Here is a 16,680-nt window from a genome sequence, read left to right as displayed (position 1 = left end):
AAAGATATCCCATAGTACCTGAGGGGATGTCTAGTTTGACTAAAGCCAGGAGTGGATACAGTGGGATGGCAGCACTGGGAAGCTTCAGATGAAGAATGCTTTCCACCACACTGGTTTCTTCAGTGCATCCAGTCTGAGCTTAGGTTACTGAGAACTACAAAAGAAGATTTCCCTCAGTTCTTCATAATTCTCTATAATCGTGTTGCCTCACTCACTGCTCTCAGGCTCACAGTTCTCAGTGCTACTGTTCCTGATTGTCTGAAGCTGCCAGGAACAGCTCCATGTATCCTCACTGCAGATACTGCAGAAGTCCCTCTGGTTACATCAGCTTTTGGTTACTCAGTGTGCGTCTGGGTTAGCAAGACAGCAAGGTCCACTGGATACCCTGCATAGAGCCAAGTCCTCTCTGGTCCTCTCCTGACTAGCTGTCAGCTAGAATTGGTAGCCAAGCCCTTATGCCCACATTTCTGAGCCACTGCTGAAACTGACAGCAAAGATGTCCCCCATAGTTAAATTCATATCCTAGGGAAACTCATATCTTAGGAACTGAAGCAAGATCATCACTTTACTTTTCTTGGCTCAACAAAGAGCTATCAAGAAATAACCAATTTCACCCACTGCCATCAGAGACAGGGTTTAAACTCCATCTGTAAGTTTTATCATTACTCAGGCTTATTGTGTATGAGAGCAGTGGTCAACAGTGATACAACAGCCTTATCTATAAGCTTGTCAATTTGCTATCAGCACTACTGATGGGCAGGCTGCTGTACCAAACCAGTCAGTCACGGGATCTGTCCCACTTTCGATAGACCCCTCCCAGTGATATTGGCCAGGGTCAGGGATTCGTTTGTGCTGACAGAGAAAGGGACCAGCTTCCACCATCTCACTGCATGCACCTCAAAGCTGTCAGAGAATGTGATCTGTAAAACAAGAACAGAGCAAGAACAAGAAAAGAATAACAAAATCACCTGTAGAAGGTCCAATCCTCGTAACATTCAGTCCAGTCATACACCAGGTCCTAGAAAATACCTGGCTCAGCAGTCCCTAAGCTTAGTTACTTGCTGTGGGAAATCTTTGGCTTTGTTGTATTTGTCCACCATAAATCCCGAGATGAGCTTTCACTTTCATATTTTGTATCAGCAGTTTCAAAAGTGCAACAGTGAGCTCCTGAAACATCATTATGACTGGAAAGCATTTATTTGACCCATTTGTAACAATCTGCCACGTGCCATAAACCACGCTTTACTGGTAAAATAAATAAGTGAAGGAATGCACTCATTAAAAATATAATAACAAGTTGCCATCTTCAATTGTAGTCTAAGCTACTTTAATGATGCTGTGTACTTCGAACGATCACAATGCAGACATAATGAATGAGGTTGTTTAAGGTAGTTGTGGGAGCCTTTTCAGAGCCAAAGCATTTTCTCCTCTGATCTGGAAGAAGATGTAAATACAAAGCAGGCATTTTGCTAAAGTTTTCAAAGGAGAGGCACCTAAGTAAGTTAACACCTTGAGCTTTATTTTCAGAGGTCACTTAAAGTAAGCTCTCCAAAATATGGAGTTAAGTGCCCTGCTGTGTCTAAAACCTGACCCTGATTTATATGTTTATGGGCTCAGGTAATGGTAGAGAAGTCTGGTCCTGGCTCTGCTATTGAATGAGTAAGTCACCTTGGTCAGCCACCTCCACCTTGCAACATTTCCAAGTCTTCTCCATTTTTTTTTTTTTTATTATTTTTTGCTTTGTCCATTGGAAGCTCTTCTGGTCAGATACGACTCTTATTTTCCTGTCTCAGCAGAAGCTCAATTCTGGATGGAATTGGAGGTAGGCCTATGAGGAAAATATTAAAGATAACCCCAATTTTCAGGGATGAGCTACATGAATTTCATAATAGGCTAATTTGTTGTCCCAAACAAGCATCTTGTATACCTGAGATTGTTTCCAACTCACATGATAGGGTGAGGGGGCTCCCCTGGTGTGAACAGAAACAGACAATGGGACAACACGTCTTTGACAGAGTGGTGTCCAGTCCCTAAATGGCAAAATGAGACTATTAAACACAGAATCAGCCTCTGTTTTCTGCCGGATCAGCACATTCTTTCTATTATTGCAGTTATTGTTGTGTCTGAATACCTAATTAATTACAACAGTAAACGCTGGCTTCTTTAATCACAGCATCAGCTGTCCTAATCAATCTTAATAATATGGGATCTGTACTATGGCACCCATGAATTTTAATCTACATAAATTTCTTAAGACCTCTCACAAGCTTGTTGTACGAAATGATGTAATTATGGCTATAGATTAGGCCTGTAGAGAGTGATTTAAATTGGATTTAAGGAGAAGGTGAATAGAGCCCTCCCACTCAGTTATTTATTTATTTATTTTAATCCTAGCCTTCACGTGGATTTTTTCGCTATCACTATTTTCTTCCCCTCCCCAGCAGCTCTGCCACCCTCTGACCACCCTCCATCTCCATCTACCTCCCAGAGGCTGCAGTGGCAGAGTTGTATTTGTGGGGGAGGTGTTAAGACACCTCTGGGACTCTGAGAGGAATTAATGAAAGATGCAAAGGGAAAAAGTTGCGGTGATAACATGTTTTGGTAGACCTGTGAATGGAGCAGTGCTGGAAAACAGAGTGAAATAGATGGAATAAAGCGTGGCTGCTAGGAAATGCAATTATTGAAGTGAAGATGTTGAGGGGAATATCATGTAGAGGTGAGGTTTGCTTACTCTTTCTACCAAAGTAAAATCTTAAGATATTTAGGGGGCCCCAAATATAACAGACCCTGCTTGTCTTTTCCAGAGGAACTGTGCTTTTTGTTTCCAGGCAGTAACCATCGTCACTTGTCCTCACCTCTTATTCTGGCTTCAGTGCAGCTCTTCCTGATCTACATCACTGAGCAATAACAACAGACTTCTGCCCCTTCTCCTACAACCGTTTCCACCTGCTGCACCCACATAATAGCTCAGTTGCAGATTCCAGATTCCAGAGGTTATAGGCACCTCAGAAGCCACTCTTTCTAGAACATCACTTAAACTGATTTTATTTATTTTTAACAGCATGCTTCTTACTGCCACCTCCATTCTTTCATTGTCTGACTGAAGCTAAATGCCAGGTCTAACACTAGCTGAACATCCCTTTAAAAAGTTGGACTTAAAATCTGGAGTTATATGAGTAGTAAGAAAGCTTCCTGGTTTTAATTTTAAAGCAGTGGTATTTCATGCTGACTTGGGAAATCATCCTTGGTTTTTGGCATCAGGCAGAGGATTTGAAAAGTGACATTAACGGATCTACTTTCTTTGAAGGACTTGGGAGTCATTTCTTGACTTCTGCCTAATGAATAAGTGCTGCCTTCGTTAAATTTATATTTATGGCCATATAGTAGGTCATTGGCTTGTTTTATGTCTCCAGGTTTATGGAAGGTTATCTGCTGTGGTCACCTTGTGGCATCTTGGCCAGGATTGTCTTGCAAAGCGACAATCGTATCTGAGCAGAATTTTTCCCATGGAGATATGGAAATTATCAAATTAATATAGAGGCAATGTCCAGGGATAAGGCTCTTGCCCTGAGCTGACAAATGAAGTTACTATTAGCATCTGTTTTCACAGTACACCTATAGTTTGCCCTGGCAAGGCCAAATCCTCAGTTTCTGGAAAGCACGTCTACACTAACTTCAGTGGGGCTGACATGATTGATACTTGTTCCCTGGCCTCTCAGGAGCCTCTCTGCTTTTTTCACTTCATTTCACCAGCTGATCTTCAGTGTGACATTACATCATGTAATAATGAGCTGAGAGAAAGGCTCAAGACGCAAAAAGTTTACCTATGAATTTGATCTAATGTTTTCAAGGGATATCATAACTATTAGTTGTTGCCACACTGACTAGTACTTACAGAAATAAAGAAGACTTTTCAGCTGGATGTGGAGAAAGGTTGTTGAGACAAGGTAACATTCCTCCCTCAGTGGAGCATGATTATATTGTCTGAATTTTAGGAAGGAGTACAGCAACTTTCTCTCCTGATCTGCTCATATTGAGACACAGAAGCAACTCACATCTCCCCACCACTTTGAATTTTATTATGTGATATGTTCCAGCCTACAGCAACAAGCAGCCCCTGGGTTAGCTCTGAATCATAGGACCCTTGTACATCTGAGTCCTTTCAGAACTTTACACAGGTTGTCAATATGTAGGAGGGCTGTCACTTTACTGAACATAATATGGCCACAGCTTCCACAAATTCTACACTACGGCTGGAAGAACAGGCAGTTATGCCCTTCACTAAGTTTAATTCATCCAGCACAATGAGCAACAGCATGAAGATGTGTTCATGGCTGTCCAAGGTACCTTAGCTTTGTACTGTGATGCCCAGCCAGCCCTTCAGACTGTGTTGCCTGCATCCTCTGGCCTTGCCAGCCAGCACGGACACAACTATTGTACTGTAGTTACATCTTGATCTGTCTCAGAGCTAAGGAAGATGATGCTCATCAGTGAGCAAAAGTCATCACTTTTATTTTTAAGAACTCTCAAGTTAAAACCCTGCAGGTGGTCACTCACCACGACTGTGTTTCCCAAACAGATAAGATAGGTTGTGAGGGTCTGAGTAAAACAGACATCCTCAGGAAGGTGTTACTGCCTACTCATGTGATCTGCTGCTGCAGCCCCGATGTGCTTTTGCCTCTCTCCTTTCCAAGAGCATCTGGGGACTCTCGAGCCACTGTTGCAGTCCTGCATGACAAAACAGTTGCAAATACCTTGCATTTTCTTTACATATGAGTATATGATTTCCAATTTCAGTCAAAACTGGATGAGTCAAGGGAGATTTTTGCTGTTCATTTCTATACTTTCTATACTTCTATACTTCAGCCTTAGTTCTATCTGTCTGCCCATCACCACTGTCCTTCACCAATTTTAGATTTTTAAAAGTTTCCTTCTTGCTTTTGGTTTCACTGCAATCACCTCCAATATCCTCATTTTCATCTGCATTCTTAGATACATTATTATTCCCACTGGACATCTGAGAACTCTTCACAAAATGCTTCAGACTGGCTGCAGTCTCTAGTTGATGCTGCATGGTCTAGTTTTATTGGTTCATCAATAACTGAAGAGTTATAGTGCTTGACTTCTTCAGTGCCAGTGTCCTCAGCATTACCAATGTGTTATCCTCTTCCTTCTCTGCCTCTTCTGAAGTTTCAATAATTTCCTTTGCTACAAAGGAATCTAGGTCCTGATCATACTCATGTTCCAAGTCATTGCAGTCTTTGCTGGTCAGCTGAGCTCAGGAAGTACAGTGTATTCTTTATCTGCCTTAGTTTGTGGGCACTCAGTACTGCATTGATTTCCATCATACAGCTCTCCATCAGATAAGTCACTATTTGACGTTTATTTAAGTAATGACTTAAATGAACGCTGGATCTTCCCTCAGTGTCAGTGGAGAGCTTTTATTTGGGAGCAATAGATGGTTTGGGACCCCTGGACATAGAATCTTGGTTACAAAGAATGTTAGCCCTTGGCAGTGAAGGAGAAAATTTGGAGGCAGCTACTGAAGAAAGGTGACAAATTAAGTTACTGTTTTGGTGCTAGTGGTAGCTTTGTGATTTCTGGAGAAAAAAAGAGAAAAGTCATGTTAATCAACTTAGTGCCTTCTTCAGTAGACTTCATCTTATACCAGTGACTTCTAAAGCTGAAGGAGTTCGACCAATAAAAGGCCTGGCTCTGAAAAGAGAACTGCTGCATCAGAGCACATGTATTGTGCTTCCATGTGGCACTGCAGCTATCCCAGATAACATGGTTTAGGGTCATAATGAAACACAGGCAGCCCCATCACTGCTGGAGAGGAAAAGGTGTACAGCTGCTGAGCCAAAGGTATATCACACAAGTTGAGTAGCTTGGATGCTTTCTTGTGCAACCTGCTGTAGGGAACCTGCTTTAGCAGAGGGGTTGGACTCCAGAAGTTCCTCTCACCCAATGTGATTCTGTGATTCCATACACTTTGAGCCAGGAAGTCATTCTGTCTGATGAAACAGCCACTTGAGAAAGAAACACCCAGTTAGATACACCCCTTGAGGTGTAGGGAAGTCCTAAAGGTGCAGGGAAATAATGAACTCTAAAAGCTTTGTGTGGGAGGGAAAAAGGCTGCATTTAAATGCTTGTTATTCCAAACCATTTAAATAAAGCATTTTCCCAGTTTCAATGTTTAATCTTGAATATGAGGAGTGATTTTCAGTGTGCATTTCCTACAGTGAATGGCTTGGTTAGAGTGGTAAGAGTATGGTTCCAAAGACAGGAAAGATACCAAAGGATGGGGTAAGGAGAGCAGTTCACCAGTGAGCCAGGAGGCTCTGTTCAGTTTCTAGCACCAACGTAAAGGATAAACAATGTAAAGCTCCTATAGCTGCTGAAATGTGTTCTCTTGAAAAAGTGGCCAGCCCCACTGGAATTTAATCCATATTAAAATTGTAAGCCCAGGGCTCAGTCCTGGAAAAGGTGTCTAACTGTGAGAAAGATTTTATTCTGATACAAACCAAAATTAGAAGTGTCAGGTTCCCTTTGGGAAAGGCAAAGGCCAGGAATCCAGAATATAGCTTTTTTTGGAGGTTTTTCTCTTGGTCCTGTATGGGCAGGACATAGTCCCAGCTATAGCTGGGAGAATGGACAGTTTCCACACACGCTCAGCTAAGGCGAGAAAGAAAGAAAATGACCAGAGTTGAGCAGATGTCACTCCATGGTTTCTCCTGTATCTACAAAGACGCAGTCATTACCAATTGTCAGCATGTAAGAGAAAGAAAGTGAATGCCCAAGTTAATTGTCAGCTTTTTCACCATCTTTCTGCGTGGCCTGCAGATTGAGCCATGTCAGCATGGACAAGTTGTTGGCATGGACACACGGAATGAAACGTTCCCCAGCCGTACTGCTATCTTGCAGGACGTCAGGTGCTCTGCACCATGCTGCACATCCCAGCAGCTCAGGATCCTCCTACACCATGCCCTCCTGGGGAGCTCATTTGTGGTTTCTGACAGGCACGACCTTCTGATCCAACTAATCCAGCGCAGAGAACAAAACCATTGTGAGTTTATCTCCTGAGCAACACAGAAGATTTCTTTGTTTAGCTCTATAAGCAGGTGGGTGCCACCAAGAAAGGGCAGTTGCCTTCGGGGCAGACACCATAGATCATCTCATTTGCTTCAAACTACAATACTGCAGTTCTTCTAGAAAGATTTAATCCCTCTACTGCATTTCCTTTTTCATTTCCCTCAGGATGTACCTTGTACCTGACAGCGTATAGTCTTGGTCTGTTTTGGGGGTCCAAGTTAGCAAGAACCATTCTTCCTAAGGAGTACATGTACTGCTGTGTCTCTCAGCCTTTTGTAAGCATTAGTTTTCTTCTGGAACAATATGTTCAACAGCCTGTTTTTAGAAGAAAGCTATTCTGAACAGAGGTTAAAAAGGATAGACTTCAGTCACTTCCTTCTTCAAGAAGGCGAGAGTAAATGGAGAAGAGATTTTATATTTTGCAAGCATTTCTCCCAGTTTTCTGGAGCATCTACACTCTAAAAATGCAGCTTTACATCCCGATGATGCTTCCACTGATTTCCAGAGGTTTTAATGAATTCTCCTCATGTTCTTCTTTATGAGTAAAAATCCTTACAGTAATGCAGTTCTTTCCCATTTTGCACAGATGCTGTGGGACCTGCCTAATGTCAGTTAGCAATTCAACTCACCAGCTTCCAGCCTAAGACTACAATCCTATCCATTTCTTCCTGTCACTAACCCTGGAGATCTAGTAACGTCATAAGAATAGGAGCCTCCAAGACTCAGCTAGACAGTTGTATTTCTCCTGTCTATGTTTGATCTTGGTCTTAGCCTTCTTTCTTTGCATTTGGGGAGGAAAGCGTACTAGGAGACCAATGATAATCTTGGACATTTAGGCAAATCTGTATTAGTATCAGTTACAAAGCATTTTTTCCATTTTCTTTGTATACATAGCACTCCTGTTTGCCACCCAATCGCACAATGTGACATGTAGCCAGTCTCCCCCAGTGGGCGGGTCAGTGTCCACACACTCTCCAATCCTTTTCCACTAGCTTTCTTGCAGGAAAGAAGAACTTGGGAAGTGGTGAGGAGAACAGCAGCTCCCTAAGGGAACATCCTAAAAGTACGAAGCCAGAGGGATTGCATAAATGTAGAACTATGCAGCACCAATAAATACAAATTAAACTCATAACAAGAAGTGAAATATTAGGGCCAAGGTGACATTTGGACTGGAGGTTCAGCCAAGCTTTGCTTTAAATATTTTATTGCTGCAGATAAAGAAAGAGCTTATCCAACACGTTTCTCTCTCTCTCTCACTCTCTCTTTCTCTCCCTATCAACCAAAGGGGAAAAGGAAAAAAAATATCTTAACTAGCTTTGGTTGTATTTGAGCTACACTTCAAAGTTTCACAAAAATAAACAGTTTTAAGGGGGAGGAATGCACACTTGTAAAGAGAGAAAATGCACTTTGAAGCCAGCAAGGGACTGCGTGCTCTATGCAGAGATTCACAGCATCCTGCCTGGAGCAGACAAGCAGTGTCCCCCTCCCCTCCAAGGAGCCTTCGAATGGGGCTGCCTGGCAGCAATGGGTCCTTTGAAGGGACGTCAGGATAGCAGGAGCCAGTGCTTTGTTCTCTTCTCCTTCCCCCTGCTATGCCCCTGTTGTTTTCTGCTCTGATTGAAAGGTTCGTGTGCCGGTAGCTGTCACTGAGATCTGAGCCTGCACAGCACCTAGCACAGCATCAGTCCTGGATTGGGATGCAGGCTCTTTTGGGTTGACTGCAGCAGTGCCAAGAGTCAACATGATTAGACATGGGCTCTGAAACCAGAGAAAGGCGGAGGGGAAGATTTTGTTTGCCCTGTGCAAAGTCACACAGGGTAATGCAGAGCGCAGGGACAGAGCCCGGCTGGACATCACAGGGGGTCTGCACCAGTCCTGTCTGTAGAATGAGTGTAGCCTCGATGATCGCTGGGGGTCTAGTCCAACTTGGGATATTCTATGATTCTATTACTCTGTTTTAATCCCTTATTTCCTTCTCTATTCTGTCTCCACAGCACAGAGCCCCACTGCAGCAGACCCCTTGCAGCAAGCCTACGCTGGAGTGCAGCAGTATGCAGGTCGTTAGTATTAACACTTTCTCCCAGTAAACCTTTCTCTTCTCTAAATTCTTTAAACACAGCTTAGAGTGCTGTAGGGAGGTGGTTCCTGAGACAGGGGCACCACAGCCACAGATCTTCAGATTCAATTCACAGTACTCATGAAACCAAGCCTAAAGACCCAAAGTCTTCTCTCTCTCTCAGGAGGCAACCTCCTCCCATGAAGCACTGGGGAATGGCTCCCACTGAGCTGCACCATAGTGCAGCTCCATTGACAGAACTGGGTCAGGTCTCCTCAGAACATACAGTGAGCAGCTGGAAAATCAGGCCTCTTGGTCTGAGGGACTCCTTCTGTTACAGAAGACCTGGGGGGCTTCTGAGTGCTACAGTGAGTAGGGCAGATGGGCAAACAGACCCTGCCAAGCCACTGCAGCTGTGCCTGGCAGAGCACAGTCAGTGTACATCTGCACATGCCTGTTTTTGTAGGGTATATCTACATTTTGCTGGTTGGGCATGTGTGAGACACCCCAGCACTGTGTAGCTCTGGTGTGGCTGGAGGTATAGATTTAAGGCTCGCCTAGAAGCTACGTATATTCCTGGTTTCCCAGCAGCTTCTCCGTGACTTCCAGTGGGTGGACCTCTCACACTCTCACGTCTCTGTGTATGCTGAGCAGCTCCTTTGTAGTTGATGGACTGACACCAGCCAAAGTGACCTGGTGCAGACCATGACCCCGCTGTGTTCAGCCTCCCCTTGCGAGGTGTCCATGGCCAACACTGCAAGGAAGCTGCCACCTCAAAGTCATTATTTCCTGTGGTAACTGGAGCAATCATGGGCTCCCGCTGAGGAATGGCTATTATTTCATGTCAGTGCTGTATCTGGAAACTTAATTTAATTCTCCATGTAGGGCTTCATTTGCTGGTATTTTAGTTATTGTCATTTATTGCTTGTGAGGTTTGATAGATGGGAAGCAGCTCAACCCTTTGAGCTGTTAATTAACCCCTCTGCACACACATGGCCCCTATCCCCCTCTCTCTGGGCTTGCAGGCGACCTGTACTCTGTATTTTTAGCAGCAAGGCACATCATCTACCATCTGTGGTATTGAATGGCTCCCCTTGTCTGCTTGGTGGGGAGCTGAGGTGGGGAAAATTGTTTAATTGCTGCACAGTTTCCACTGTGTTTGTGTAAAAGACTAAGTGTCTGTAGACATGAAAGGAAATGTATATCTGAGAGTGCATGCACAAGTGTGCTTCTGTACATATTATGTATAAAATAAGAATGAGAGGAAATACATATGAACTCTTCTAATCAGAGTGCAAAAGAAAAACATGGGCACGCGTTCTGCACATGCCTGTCAGCACTGTCATCAACATGCTGAACTCAAGAATGAGTGTTTCTGTGATACTACCTGGGATGGTTAGCCATCTCTGGCAGGGGACATCTCACAGATCTCTGTTTGGACCCCAATTTAGATCACATAGGTGTCCCTGCTGCTATTGCTTCAAAGTTGAAGGGAGAATGGATGGTCAGAGACAAATGCTACCTACTATCTGAAGCACCACTGTGACACTTCTGTTATATCTCAAGCTAAATGAGGTGTCTAAAATACAGGAGAAAGCCCACCTCTGGCCTTTTGTGATGATTTGATGCAAAAGTTTCTTGCTCCTGAGGACTGAAATCTATCCTTTTTGTCTCTACCTTTTTCTCTACAGCTGCTTATCCTGCTGCTTATGGCCAGATTAGCCAAGCGTTCCCACAGCCACCTCCCATGATACCACAGCAACAGAGAGAAGGTGAGTGAATGGTCTGTTGTCTTTGCTGCACCCAGCATGCCATCCCCACCACACTGGTTCCCCTCCTCATAAACCCAGAAAGCACCCATTAAATGCCCCATTGCTTTGAATCCTGGTCCACTGAGTCTTTTGTCAATTTCCATATGTGGTGTCATTGGCAGATTGCAGACATCCTCATGGGAAATCTATGCCAAGATCTCCTACAATCCCAGGGAGAGGAAAATGCTGATGTGCGTGGGCCATAGAAGACCTGTTAGCAATGTGGGCAATAACATCCAGTGGGGGTCTTTAAAGACAGCCAACAGGAGTAATTGCATTGGAATAAAGAATTTAATAGGAAACAAATAATGGTGATCCTTCATTAGAAGCCAGTAATGTAATTTCAGACACCTGCTATTAAGTGGAGCTGATCTAGTCCTTTCAGCCTCCCTGGAAACACAAATCAGCCTTTTTAGAGAGCAATATCTGCATGAGGATGAGATTATTCATGTAGCAAAGGCACCTGTTTCTTTACACTGACTACAAGAGGAGCCTGACTTCTTACATAGTGCATGGGACAGGATGGTAACACTGCAGGCATTAGAAGTATGGATAGGTGAATCTCCCACTGTTGCATGTGATTGTTTTGGGAGGCATAGCGACCAAAGACTTGCTTAAATGAAGAGAGGAGACATTTATGTTTGCTTCACAGTCAGCAGGGAACAGTAGGAATCTCAGAGGCAACCTGCTCAGATAGCCCCAACCATCTTCCACTACTCTTTTTGGACAAGAAGAGAAAACTGCTTACCTAAGTGAGGCATTTAAGTCAGGTCCTTCAGCTTTGTGTACAGACCCTAATTTTAAATAATTATATTTCAACTTACTAGATCAGTAATTCAGATCTATTCTATATGTGTTATTATATGTATAATTACATTTAATATGTTAATACAGTGTAACAGTCAGAACAGAATGAATCAAGATTAGACTATCAAACTAAAACATTCTGATGGCCTAGAACTACTTTGGGGGAGAAATCTCATTTTGTGAGAAAATTAGAAATGTCAGCATTTCGATCTAATTTGGAATTAATTTTTTTCTGATGTCAGAATTTCCTGGGGAACACAACTTCCAGCTCCTGATTAGCTCTAGTACACATCCCTGCTGTGAGAACAGATGCACAGACCTAGCGTATCATTACCGAGATGTTTCCCCCATGCTGAAGGACTTTGCTTTTTATTACTTACTGGGGCTAGATTAAGCACAGGACAAAATGGAGAGCAGATCATTGCTTAACATAGCATTGTGCCAGGAACAATCCAAAGCAAGGAATAACTGTTGTGCACACTGTGAACACCACTGCCCAAACATCCCCATGCTCATAAGGCATAGTGTGTCTGTGGGTTGAGGGTGAGTGTCACCCAGTGGACAAGTTACCTCATAACTCTTTGCTCCTTTCCATAAGCATCTGATACTGAGGATGACTGGGGGCGAGGTATAGAAGAGGAACCACTGATACAAGCCAGGTTGACATTCCCAGTGCCCTCCATTTTTGTGTAGTGTTTATCTGCTGTGGCTTTCTCTACTGCTCGCTAGAGGGATAATTTCTAAGGCACAACACTGTGTTTTAGCAGAGAGTCAAGGCCTTCAAAACTCTCTACCCTTTAACAGGAAGATGCAGCAAGAGGGAACTCTAATAATAACAATACTCAGTGCTGAAAAGAGTGCTTTATGTTTGCAAGGATGTGCACAAACATTGATTTGTTAATGAACCTACCCTACCACAACAACAACATTGATGATCACATTGTTAATAACGATGCTAACTCCCAGCTCCTGAATCCTGGTTGGATAACAAGCCCAGACTGCTTGGCTGCCTCATAATTCCTGTAGAGATTAGTCATTGCTTCCACATGAGTGCTGAGGCTGTTGGCAGCTGATGGGTTGCATAGGGTGGAACAGATCCAAAATTATCAAAGGTAGAGACAAAGTCTCAACTCAGACCATGCGAACCAGGCAAAACTTGGGGGTAATTTCAAATTTGTACTGTATTACTCATCTTGACATATTTTGTGAAACTCAGAAATATACTTAGATACTAAAATAAAATAGGGCAGGCTTGTGACTCCTTCATTCAAGTATGCTGAGGAATAAATAGCAAGCAAAGGCAGAGCAGGCAATGAAGTTACAGCCTCTGAGTGTTTGCTGTGGAGGTGAGTTTTGAATCCCACTTACTGTGCATCCAGACAAAAGCCTGCTTTCAAACTTTCAGTCATTCTTATGTGACAGCATATTTTTAATTACTCATGTTTACATTTGACACTCAGAGATAAGATGAGGCACTGCTGTCACCATCCTAAGTAACTAGCAACAGGCTGGATGGTGATGAGCATGGGCAGAACAATAGCTTAGCAGCTCAAGTCCAACCAAGCCAAATCAGTACACACCCAATACAGACCTCTCTGCTATATGTTTCAGCGTTCCCAGGCACATGTTTCTGTTATTCAACATGGTTTGCCTATAATATGCAAACCATAAACAGTGTGTTTCTTACAACTTTTCTTTCCTTTTGTCTGAATCAAGACTATCTGTGCTTCCAGTGTATTAATGAGCAGAAATATCTATTACTTAAAGCAATAAAACTAAAAGCCATGGTAGGTGTCAGGATAGAAATGAACCTTGATTCTCTTCTCATAAAACGTTGCAAGGGTTAGATTTTGAGCTGACTTACAGCCCTTTTGAAAACCAAAGTAAAGTGCTTACTAAAGAATTTTAGTATTGTACTCAGCCTTGAACTGCCAGCTATACTGATCTTCAGTAATCCATTAACTCAGTCCAAAACAAGACCTTTCTCTTGACAGTGAAGTTTTCACTTCAGATTTTGCTATACCAACAGTAATCTTGTTCCAATGACCTTGATCCCTTTAAAACTCCTTGCATATGTGTACTAAGAACTAACTTACCTCTTCAAAGCACTCCGAGTGGAACAAATCATGCATTCAGCCTCTCAAAAATACACACATATGCACAAAGGGATGGCCATATGCATAATTATGTGGTCTACCATAGACTGAGGAAATTAACTTGACTCAGAAATAAGGGGAAAACAACGTAGAGAGAGTGTGTTTTGTGAATTCTTTACCAAGGAGTCTAACTGTGATAGGTAACTTACAGATGGATGGATTTAACAAGAAATTGCTTGTTAAATTCTAATGGCAGAATTTTCATATGCGAGCATGATAAAACAAATCAAACTACCCCAGGTTGTTTCTCAGTAGCAGGTGGAGTTTTCAGCATTGAAAATTAGCAAAAATCCTCTGTAGCTGGGAACGGAGTGAGTTTGGCCTTGAATGTTTGAGTCAGTATGGGAAGCCACAGCATGGCTTTCACAGCCACACTTCAAAGCAGAACTGGGCTTTTGGTCTCTGCTTTTTCACATCCTTCCTGGTCTTTTCCTCTTGGTGCCCAAGCACTGTTAGACGAAGCTGATTTTAAGATGAGCTAAGTGTTGTTCTCTCCTTGAGCCCAGCCTCCAAGCCTGGTGTGGATGAAGTTGCATGCCTTCTGATCCACATTATGCCTTAGTAGGTATTTCTCAGCACATGCAGGCAAAATCTCTACTCATGCACAACAGATCCAAGACCCCAGGAAATACAGCTGGCGTTTTTGAAAGAATTTGCCAGTTTTACAGAGCAAACTGCTGGCTCTGGTGATGTCAGTGGGAATGTTGCCACTAATTGCAGTAAAGCCAAGATTTTACCCATTCCATAATAATGCAGACCTCAAACCCCACAGCAGAAGTGCTCTGGGGTATATTCAGATGAAGAAATGAAATTTTCCCTGCTATTCTGGACCATGGTCTTCTGGACCATGCTCTTCTCCTGGGCAGCATTTTCTCAACTCTAACAGACACCTAAGGGTGTTGGTGTTTGTTTAACATTTTCAGACTGTTTCATATCTAGCTTATTGTGCCAGTAACTGCATTGTATGTATGCAGAAAGGACTGAGGAAAGGACAGTTGCTCAGTGGGGAGAGACAGACAGGAGCTGAGGGGAAGAATGGAAACTTTGGCATGAAGTAGGGGAGCCTGAGTGTGGGCCACTGAGTTTCAAAAGTAAATTAGTTAAGCAAATGACTGGGTGCCTAATTGGTTAATTATCCCACTGTACCAGTATCCCCCCCCACTTGGAAGAAACTCGGTCACCATCCCCATGACCTCTAGGAAATGCACGAGATGCAAAGGATCAGCTGTTCCTTCATGACAGTCCTTTTAGCAAATTAGTGGGGAAAATTGTGCTTAGCAAATATTCATTAGGGCTTCATTTTCCATTAATCCAAAAGGAAATGTGGAGAGCCTGTGACTTCAATCATGCTGAGGCCCAGGAATTTTAATGAGCTTTAAATGGGCATCTGTCAGAATCCTGACTTCACCGTACTCCTGCCAGCCAGGGGGATGAATAATGGCTAATAAAAGGTGGGAGCATCTAGGCGAACTCCTCTCTCTAACAGGAAAGGCAAAGTTGTAATTTGCTGTGTTATGGCACCATAATTATGCCCCAATGAAGAAAACAAGAATATTAAAAACTTTTTCCTTCCCCACACTGTGCCCCAGCTTTAAATGGGGGAAGTAGGCTCACTTAAGTCACAGAGATGTAAGTACAGGGGCTGGGTGTGAGGCAGGCATCCTATTTCTCTCTGTCCTCCTACCTTCAAGGAGCATGCACTGATTTCCCTTCATCTGGACCCTGAAAAGCAAACCAGAGCTAGAGTTACTTGTGGAAGTTAGTGTAGAGCTGGCCAGCAGCTGGAAGTACCCCAGAAATAATACCCCCCTGCACCCCCCGCCCCTCCCCCCCAAAAAAATAATAATAATAACCTCTGCCTCTTCACAGTTCCTTGCTGCTGATTTAAAGTTTTGTGGGTTGCTTCTTTTTTTTTTTTTTTTCAAAAAAACACTTGTATGCAAATGTTCCCTCTTGACTTCTGTTCACTGTGTTGCACACTATACACAGTGGCACAAGTCACATTCTAAGCCAGAGGCAGGTTCTCCATCTTCTAACCCAAAATGCAATCCCAACAGAACATTTTCCATGCATTAACATTAACAAAAATATGTATTCCACTGAAAGACTCTTCTCTGGATATTTGTTACTGTATTGAGGAGGAAAAAAAAAGAGGCAATTCCTGTCCTGAAGTCTAGGATTTTGGATTTGAATCCATCTATCATCTCTTCTGGGGAACCCTGTGGATTGAGGGGACTGGACCAAACTGTCTAGATTATGGGGAGTCTTTGGAGTGAGGCACACTATCAGGCAGAATTCTGCAAAACAAAACAAGTTCAGGGGTTTCTACATTCCTTTCTACTGGTATCTCAGTCTTCACCAAGAAACCAGAAAGATAATGAAACATTTGGGTGCAGACCCAGAGAAGTAAAGGTTAGGGGGTGGTCTCCAAAAACTCTATGGATTAAATGAGGAACAAAGAAAACCAAGACTGCATCTGTTGTTCTTTTTGTTCTTTTTCTCTGATCCATTTTTCCATGGTCACACGTGCTGCTGTATTCCTCTGATTCTACATTTTATCCTGGTGTTTAACCTGAGAAAGTTAGTGGAGATATATGGCTGCTTTCTGAGTTCTAGTCTTCTGCTTTCTTCGTTCCTCTGAAAGTGTCTTGAAGACCAACATGAGCGAATAAGGAAGGGATATTATGACAGATGTCACATTGTTAAGCATGAAGTTTTCCAAAGAGGATGAAGTGGTAACAATAAAGAGAAGAGCCAG

At 43.0% G+C, this 16,680-nt stretch overlaps 1 protein-coding gene across 1 annotated transcript in view; it reads left to right on the top strand.

Annotated features, from left to right (window-relative positions):
• CELF4 (CUGBP Elav-like family member 4) overlaps positions 1 to 16,680 on the top strand; it is a 727,985-nt gene that overhangs the window by 663,694 nt on the left and 47,611 nt on the right. Inside the window, exons 9-10 of the mRNA XM_065740123.1 lie at positions 9,087 to 9,149; positions 10,840 to 10,920. Coding sequence (XP_065596195.1) covers positions 9,087 to 9,149; positions 10,840 to 10,920 — 144 coding nt within the window. The remainder of the gene's footprint in view (positions 1 to 9,086; positions 9,150 to 10,839; positions 10,921 to 16,680) is intronic.

This window comes from Cyrtonyx montezumae, unplaced genomic scaffold (genome assembly GCF_038088225.1).
Source record: "Cyrtonyx montezumae isolate F1298 unplaced genomic scaffold, pur_monq_1.0 scaffold_25, whole genome shotgun sequence".
NCBI lineage: Eukaryota > Metazoa > Chordata > Aves > Galliformes > Odontophoridae > Cyrtonyx > Cyrtonyx montezumae.
The sequence above is the reverse complement of the archived record's forward strand: the minus strand, read 5'-3'. Positions and strand labels throughout refer to the sequence as shown.